The sequence below is a fragment of the Oryzias melastigma genome, linkage group LG11 (genome assembly GCF_002922805.2).
Source record: "Oryzias melastigma strain HK-1 linkage group LG11, ASM292280v2, whole genome shotgun sequence".
Lineage (NCBI taxonomy): Eukaryota > Metazoa > Chordata > Actinopteri > Beloniformes > Adrianichthyidae > Oryzias > Oryzias melastigma.
The window spans coordinates 24,842,070-24,851,519 of record NC_050522.1 but is presented as its reverse complement, the minus strand read 5'-3'; the positions used below and the strand labels follow the sequence as shown (position 1 = coordinate 24,851,519).

At 36.1% G+C, this 9,450-nt stretch overlaps 2 protein-coding genes across 2 annotated transcripts in view; one reads left to right on the top strand and one right to left on the bottom strand.

Annotated features, from left to right (window-relative positions):
• neu1 (neuraminidase 1) overlaps nt 1-4,843 on the bottom strand; it is a gene marked incomplete at its 5' end in the record, with an annotated part of 8,171 nt that extends 3,328 nt beyond the window's left edge. The window contains 5 exon segments of the mRNA XM_024298241.2: nt 534-753; nt 1,737-1,919; nt 3,096-3,358; nt 4,419-4,608; nt 4,774-4,843. Of these exon segments, the coding sequence (XP_024154009.1) occupies nt 534-753; nt 1,737-1,919; nt 3,096-3,358; nt 4,419-4,608; nt 4,774-4,843 (926 nt within the window).
• A 1,825-nt stretch (nt 4,844-6,668) lies between these two features.
• Nucleotides 6,669-9,450, top strand: part of LOC112162683 (transmembrane protein 268) — a 10,807-nt gene continuing 8,025 nt past the window's right edge. The window contains exon 1 of the mRNA XM_024298566.2: nt 6,669-7,038. The gene's annotated coding sequence lies outside the window, so the exon portion shown is untranslated. The remainder of the gene's footprint in view (nt 7,039-9,450) is intronic.

Genomic DNA, 9,450 nt, shown 5'->3' with positions numbered 1-9,450 from the left:
GCAGATTCAGTTCGCCACCATTTTCAACCTATAGTGTAGTTCACACCAGATGCAAAGCGGCGTGCAGCGATCATTTCGGCATTTTTAGCGTGAGCCGCGAGTGATCTGCGTCAATTCTGGCAGGAAGTTATGCCAAAATACACAAGAAAATCCAGACAATTTTCAAAATATAACCAATTTTTAACAATAAAAAACTGCAATTGACAAATGTGATCAAATTTTGTATCTAAACATCAATCAATGAACACAAACGGAGACACACACAGATCAACACAGACACGCATGTTGGGGTGAACCAGGTGGAAGTTTGACATTTTTAAAAATATTTTTAAACTTGACAGTACAAATTGTAAACTTGAAGGAATTATTGAAAAATTGTAAATAAAATTGTAAAAAAATATATAGTTGTAGGTTGAAGCTAGAGGTAAAAGTCCGGTTCTTAGATACAGTCGATGATGAAACCCAACAGCCCCCCCCCAGAAAACAAGGAAAATTGGTCCCATTTTATTTTGAAAAACCTGAATAGTCCTTACTGTTGCGATCATTGGAGGGGTTGGTGAAATACAGAATTCCGTTCTTCTGTAGAGCTCCAGCTGCTACAGCCGGATCCACCAGCTCAGAGTCGAAGTAGAGCTCGTCTATGGGGAGCGACTCTCCTCCATCCAGGCTGCGCGCCATGACGCGACACCGACAGTGGTAGTTGTTCTGGTTCCGCACGTTTATCAGGATGCTGCCGTCGCGCATCTCAACTGGCTACAAGACAACAGAAAAACTGATATTTCTGACCAATCCTGAATCATTTTTATCAACTGAGTCCAAAATTATAGATGTAGTGCTCACTTTTGTCCACAAGGGGGCAGAAGAGTTCAAAGTTTTGCTTTGCTATCCATGAATTACTGGATTCTTTTTAACCTTTTTATTTGGGTTTAATAAATGAGTAAAAGACATACATTTTTACATTTTTTAAGACAAAATTTACATTAAAAACCCTACAATCAAACATTTTCTTCACAACCAATTCATTTTAGAGCTAAATGTAATTTAATATTTAAAAATGGACACAGACTGATGCAAAACAATTTAGTTTTCCACTAAAAATAGCAATCGGAACAACCGAGGATCTCCAGATCCTTTTCTTCTGCTGAAACATCATTACAAAATACTCCAGTAGCTTCCTGGTGAGCTCATCAGCTTTTGGGTTTCCTAAACTGATGATGAAACAGTTCAACATTTTTACTAAAGTTCCTGTTTGCTCACTAAAAATACCAATTTAAGACGTTTAAATGGAATAAGGAAGTCCAACATCATCAATTTAGTAAACAAAAGTCATCACCTGTGATAAACTGTTGCTGTACTATAGAGGTGTGTATTGGTGATACGATACATTTTGCAATACGTGGCTCACAATACGATATGTATCGCAATATTTCCCAACCAGAACAATTTTTTTTCCCCATTTGTTAAGGAGTATGACTTATAAAAAAATCTCAAATTGAATATTAATATGCGTTTTATGGGAATCAAATTGTAAAATTCATTTTATTTTATGATCACAGCATTAAGTTCTGTAACTGTATCTCATAAATAAGTTGTTTTAACCCACAAATTCATGGGGATTTTCTTTTGGAAAATTAAGAAATATCTATTCTTGTCGGATTTTCACAACAAAATATTTTTCAGTGTAAAACAATAAAAATAGAATGAACGGACTTGAAGCGATAAGGTTCCAAAAGTACCTGACACTCGTCGGGGTTGAAGTCCTGAGCGCTTTTCTTCTGGTTGTAAGGAATGCTCTTCAGGGCGGCGCCGTTTCTCCAGCTTTTCCCGTGGTCGTCGCTCAGGATGCAGAAAACGCCGTCGCCCTCTAGCGACCCGTGACCACAGACCACCAGCCTCCCCTTAGCTGGGCTGTAGCGCTTCTAACCAAACGAGAAAAAACGCAAAAACACTCACAAAAAATACTAAAGGAAAATAGTTTAAATTCAGAGTTGCTCAAAGCCAGAAAGCAGGAAAAACGTGTTTGATGAGTCTTACTACTTTTTCAACACAAAATCCCTCGAGGGGTAAAAATAAAAAATCCAAAACACACATGTTGGGAATATCCAAAGGAAATTTTGAGATTATTATGGGATGGCCACAGGATTTACAGCTTGGCGACCACTTGGTGGCAATTTTCCCACAATATGGGAAAAGAAAACTTTCGTTTGAGTGATCTTTACAACATCTGACAAACACCCCACCAGATAAGTCGAAGTTTTTTGACCTTTGACCTCAAAAGGAGGTCAACTGAAAAACAAAACAAAAAAAAAAAACGTAGTATCTTCTACAGATGCAAATTTCTCCAAGGAATGTCAATCAATCACCTCCTAACTCTTTGATCATCACTGGGAAGCTCCTTGGAAAAAATGTTGGATTTATAGGTTGAAGGTTTTTAACAGCGTGGCGAGCTCGCAGAAGTGGCGTTCCCTTGTTGCTCGCACATTTCTAACCAGAATATTGTGAAAATGTAATACATGAATCGCTGGATCAAGCTGAACAAAACAACATCACATATGATATGAGCATGCAAGGAATGTGGGCGTGGCTAACAAAAACGCTTCGTTGCCAAGGAAATAAAAAATTTTTTTGGACGATTCTTCTAAAAAAATACATAAATTTGTTCGCCACGCAAAGGTAACCAAAAATTAAAATGGTTGCTATGGAGATACTCTAACAGAAAAGTTGCCATTTTGAAAAAAAAAAAGTTTTTTTAAACAAATTTGCCCCATGCAGCTCCGATTCGGGCGGGGGAGGGGCAGAATGGGTGGGTGAGGGGCGTGTAGCATCTGCTACAAGGGGGTGTGGCTATGGCGGGTTGTACCTGTAGGCCATACAATGTGGCTATTTACTTATGTGAGATTTATAGAAATATGAATGGAAAATGTTGAAATCTTAAGTCTCCACAATAAAACTACTAATAAAGTAAATGACCCCATTTAGCTTCTTGTGATTCCCATAAAACACAGCAACCAAAACACAATTTAGCTTAAATATTAGCTTATTTTACAGTCAGAAGAGGTCATTCGAGGGGTCTGCCACCTGCGTCCGTTTCTCACCTGGATGCCGAAGCCGGGCCCCGGTGCGAACGCTTTGACCCCGAGCTCGACGGAGAGGTTCCGGGGCGCGCTCCACGAGAGGCCGTCGTCTCTGCTCTCCACCATCATGGTGCTGGGCGGGCGGCAGTGGTAAAGGTGGAAGCACAAGCTGTAGATCAGAAAGATGGAGCCCACTTCCTGGTCCACCACCACCGAGCCCAGGTTCAGCCCGTCGGGGTTCTTCACATCGTCCACGATGAAAACCGTCGGGGACCAGGTGTTTCCTGGAGGGAGGAGGATCACCAGGATGAAGATGAGTCGTAAACAAAACTTTTTTTGTTTGTTTTTAAAGGAAACCTCAGAGTTTATGGTTCACCTCGTCCTTTTCCTGCGTGGATCAGCTCATTTTTCCTTTAACAGCAGCTTTTTTTGCTTGGTTTGTGAATCACAACAGCAGCTTCAACACGAGTTTCTCAGCCTTTGATCCTTTAGTTTGTTAAAGTTATTTCACTTCCTCAACTTTAAGTTTTTGACTAAAACTTTGTTGCTTTCAGATGTATAAACACATAAATTAATCTGGTTATTGAAAGTCTTCAATGTTATAGATTATTCAGTTGATTTATGAACCAGGAAGTGACTTATTACAGTTAAATAACATGAAAGTGGATAAATATAAGCAAAGCAAAACAGAAAGGTTGCACTGCAGCGTGGAGACGGCGTTTCGTTTTTATGAGCTGCATGTGAATGCATCAAATGTCATCAGGTGTGGGCCCCCTCCTGTGGCGCTAAATTACGGCCAATATTATTTGAAAACCAAATAAAACAAATTGAAAAATATATTAAAGTTTGAACAAATTAAAAAAAAGTAAAATGTCCAAAACTTTTAGCTATTCTAAAATAAATTTAATGATTCTCAGGTTAAACGTTCTGTTTTTTAGGTTTTAAAACTCAAAATTTTAATTCAAAAAATTCTTTTCACATTTTTTTTTTTAAATTTAGTTTGAACTTTTTTTTAAACTTTCAACTCTTTTTTGGAAAATTTTTGACCACAACGAGAAAACAAGTTTTGAAACTGAAATTTCCTGATTCAAGAAAAAAAAAGAGCTGAAAGTTAAAAAAAGACTTGATACAGAAAATTTAAAATGAGAGTTTTGAACCTAAAAAGAAGAAGCAGAAAATACTTATGTTGATTCATAGAATAGCAAAAAGTTTTAGACATTTTGCTTTTTTTTGGCCAAACACCAATATTTTTTTTTTCTATTTTTTTTATTTGGGTTTCAAATAATATTGGTCCTAACGTAGCTCCATACCTCCCCTTGTCTGTGTTTGGGGGGTCCTCCTCACCTCTGTCTGTGGAGCGCCGCATAGCCAGAAACTTTGCTCCAATGTCGCTGGATGTGGACTTCCTCCCCTCGGCGAAGGCCAGCAGGCTCCCCTTGGGGGTGAAGGTGAGCACCGGGATCCTGTAGGTGTCGACATGGCCCGAGCCCCCGCTCACCCACAGCAGCTGCTCCTCAAACACCACGGGGTCGATCTGACAGCAGATGAGGGGTTAAACAATCTACATCTCAGCAACAATTTAAACTATTGTGAAATGTGTAGAAAACATCGTTTTGAATCTAATAAAATGCCAAAATTTAACAGAAAAACAGCCAACTTGAATGTATCGTCAGTGACGTCACAAGCGTTTGTTGTGTACCTGTGCAGAGATGTTATAACAAACACAGCGATGCAGCAGCGCGCACAGCAGCGACACCAGAACCGGTCCCGCGAAAACACCCGAACTTCTCCCCGAACCACTCATCTTACTTTGAGCTGCACACGAGGAACCAAGAACTGACAAGACAAAACCGGAAGCGGTCCTGCACATATGCCTGCACACTGAAGGATACGGTCATGTGACCGAGAGGGGGCGGGTCACATGACTGCAGACAAACACTGAGCTGCTTCCGCTCAGGGGAAATAAAATAAAATAAAATAAAATAAAATAAAATAAAATAAAATAAAATTAAATTAAATTAAATTAAATTAAATTAAATTAAATTAAATTAAATTAAATTAAATTAAATTAAATTAAATTAAATTAAATGATAAAATACAACAAAGTAATAACATAAAAATCTAATAAAATAAAAAAATACAATAAAAGGACATTAAATTAAATTAAATAAAGTAAAACTGCGCAAATTTTTTTCTGAATTTTTGTAAAAGATTTTTTTATTTAATAACTTTATATTACTACAATCTTATGTAACTTGTACATTCTTTTGCTCATGTTTTTTAGTTGAAAAATGCTTTTATTATTTATGGCACTTTGTGTTGAATGATAAGTTCTCCATAAATAAAGTTTGATTTAATCAGTTGTTTTTACAAATGATATATATTTTTCATTATTTTCTTGCAGTCAAAAAATTTTTATCACACAGTCATTATTCTCAGTTAGTAAAATTACATCTTTGTTCATTATTTTATTTTATTTTTTTATTAAAAACTAGTTTTTATAGCCAGATTTTTAGCACAGTAAGTCTCTGCCTCCTAGTATATTTTATTAAGTTTTTCAATTTGCTTTAATCAGTGGTATTTCACCATTTCATTTATTTTATATAATTTAGTTTTTAAATGTTTTACCTTTTAGCCTTTATCCTTAATGTTTTGAGTTTTTAATCTACGTCGTCTTTGCTTTTTAAGACACCAAACAAATAAAGATGATTTGATAGAGTTGACAGACGTGTGCTCTACATTACATCCAACTTTAGACTGAAATTTGGGTCACACTTCAATCTTTTCATGCACATTCTTTAAATACAGACTTGTGCTTTGAGAAGAACAATATTTATGTTATTAAGTCTTTTTTTTCTTGTCTATAAAACTGTCAGATCTAACAAAAATTATTCTTACATTAAAAGTTATTGTCTCCTCACTTGGTGTTCTAAAGTACTGAATGACAATAACAGATAAATTGGGTGTCCAAAGACTTGTTCTTATCCGTGGTGCATTATTGTCACTATTATAAAAACACATGATGGGTCTGTCTGGTGTTCTGAGACACTTTTGTGCAAATTAAACTAAAATATTTTGTTTTAATTCATGTTCAAGTGAATAAAGTTTTAGGACAATTACTTCTGAGTCATTTATTATTAATTTAGTATCATTTAAAACAAATATTTGAGTGTAATATAAATGAAACAACATATAAGAAGAACTTGTCCTCAAAGAAAACAAAAATATGTTCAAGAATATCAAATAAAGAAACATTCTAAACCAATGAAGGGAAATAAAATACAATTCAAAATAAAATTGGGATCTACTGGTTTGAAATAATGAATTTAAACAGTTTTTATGACTAATTTAAAAAAGAAAATATGTTTTTAAGTCTGTTTCATGAAACTTATTTAGAACAGAGATTTTTCTAACCATTGTTTCTGGTGAATATAATAATTTACTAACATTATTATTAGATTTCTGCCAAATCTTTCACCAGACTGGAAGAATGAATCTTCTAAGTCTTTCACACGTGACAGTATTTGCAGCTGCAGCTGATACGGATGTGACATTTCACTTCAGCAAACATGAAGATGTTTGTGACTCTGGTGAGTCTTTGAGTTAATGTGTAACTTCTGCAGTAAAAAGGAAACCAGATGGACGAGAAAACAATAAATTTAAAGCATTTTTCTGCATCACAAACAGTAACAGGTAGCTCCGGGCTGTCAAACGATTGCAGACGTTCAGCTTCCTGTTTCAGCTCAAACCACATTCCTACAGTCATGCGGCGAAGCTGATCTCAGTCACAAGCTAGAAACGGAGAGAGGAGAAAACTGCAGGCCGCCCGCCGCCCTCCACGACTCTGTCCGTCTCAGGTTTGCTTTCAAGGAATCCATTTATTTGTGCTGCTGAAAGCAAGAATGAGAGGAGAACTTTATCATCCCAGCCGTGCAGAGGAGATGGACTTTCATCTGAAGCACCGGTAGGCTGCGTTCCATTTTCCAAAACGACAAACATTGAGGCGAGAATTTGGCTTGTAGAATTTATAAAAGGATTTATGTAAGCAGAAACATGTGACTTATTCAGTTTGACTCATCTCTTAAAAATTCTGCAAAGTTTTCTGTGACAAATTCATTTTCCTGTCTGTGTGTGCAGCTGGAGATAAGACTTTCAGATAAGAGGATCTTCTGTAGTTTGTAAACCGCATGACTCTCTTCGTCTTGAATGTTTGTAGATTGAGGAATTTCTTTGGTGTTTAAGATTAAAAAGAATTTTAAAAAGTTTTCAAAGGCACGAGGAAGGTCGAGTTTTTACACTTTAGTGCTAAAAGGTTTCTGTTTACAAGAAGGTGTGAAAAACAGAAGCATTTCAGTTTGCTGGAAACTCTGCATGTGACCTGATGCTCTGAAGGTCCAAATCCTAAACTTTTAGGTTTTCTTACATTTGAAATGATTTTCTCCTTTTAAAGTAAGTTTTAATAGAAAAAAATGACATAAATATAGGTTTTAGATGGTAAATAAGGTCTGAAAGCAGAAGTAATCTGCTGTTCTTTTTCTCCTTTTTGCATGTTGAGATAACAGTGAACATGTTTGTCAAAGATAACAACTAAAGCTGAAGTATTTACATCCTGAGTCACTCTAAAAATGCGCTTGTTCCTTCACCTCAAACGTATAAATTCATGTATTTTATTGAACTTTTTACAACATCAGAAGCTAAAAAAACACAAATGAAAAACCAACAACAGTATAAAACTACAATTAAATGCAAAAACAAAACAATGTAACCAACTTCTGAGTATTAAAAGACAGAAATAGGTTTAAAACTCTTTAGCACAGATGGGGTCAGGTAATGGATAAGGTGTTTACCTCGTCACTTGAGTACATCAACCAGAAACTGGACCTTAAAACTCCAGAAAACCTGCAAACAGCTAAAAAATCTCAAAATAATCTTAGTTAGTTGGATAAACGGTGAAACGATACAAGGAGGAAGATAATAAGTCCAGATCCCTCGACTCACCTGAGGGGATTTTCAAATGTAAATTAAAGACAAATCTTTTCAACTTAACTTCTTCATAACTCATGTAATCAACTCATTTATTGATATTGACAATATATTGATCATTTAGCGGGGTTTTTTATGTTTTTCTCTCCCCGCGGGCCACACATGTAATTATAGCATTTTCTATCACTGTTATTAATGGGCCGCTGACATGTAGAGCTGGTAAACATATTAACTACAGATCCCATAATGCACCGCGTTCCGCCAGTGTTACCTGATTGAGCCGTTTCCTTCCCAATTAGGCGGTTTTGTTTCTAATTTTTTTTAATTGAAGCACATCTGTGCAGGGATGAGCCTCTGCTACAAATAATAAATAAAATTTGTGTAAACGAATCTGTTCTATAAATGTAATATACATGAATAAGTGAATTTAGATGAGTTTATCCTCCAAATTGCTGTATTTTGCATGTTTCTGTTACAATTACCTCGCAGGCTGTGAGGTCAAACAGCACACAGAGCGATTGAGCAAGAAATAAGAAATAAGGTTTCTATTATGTAATATTATGTCATTAAAGGTTTAAGTTAATTTATTCCAGTAACTATATTTCCTTCTTTTTTTATTCATATTGTTGAAACCCCAAGATCCTGCCTATGGGGTATTTTTATGTTAATATGACCATAGGTATGATAAATGATTATATGTATGTGATTATGTTTGTCAAACTTGTTTCTGCTCAAGTACCCCTGTAACCCCGAGACATAAAATAATACAAATACCTTCTCTAATGTGTTCAAGGAATATGTGGATCGTATAGACCTCGAATTCAACCAGACCGGAAATCCTGACTCATTTTAGGAAACTTAGGCCTGAAACTGTCGTGAACTTTCAGGAGGTTAACTCATATGCTCTCTATTCCACAACAAATGAACACACTAAAGTCGGTTAGGAGGACCTACGATGGGTTTTTCTCATGTGGCTTTTAAAGTCCTAATTGAGGGTTTCTAAGAGTGATAATTAGTAAACCACAGTAGGCCAAATGCACGAGTCCTTTCCTCACTCAAAACGAGTAGTCATCTCGCGGCTGAAGAAATATATTGGAGTTTTGAATCTCACGAGATTCTCACTCGTGAAGAAGAATCAAATACAGGCGGTCAGTTCCTGTGCAGGCGGCGGCTCAACAATTTATGTGGAGCCCCTAAAGGGACATCAAAGAAAAAAAAATACAATAAAAGAAAAAGTTTTTTTTTTCTGGTGTCCACCAAAATCTTTTCTGGTGAGCACCAGTTACTATCTGTTCTTTTTTCTTCTAATTTATTTTTTGGTCACTATCTTGTGCTCACCAGATACTATCTGTCATTGCTTTTTTCCATGTTTTTTTCTGGTTACTATCTGGTG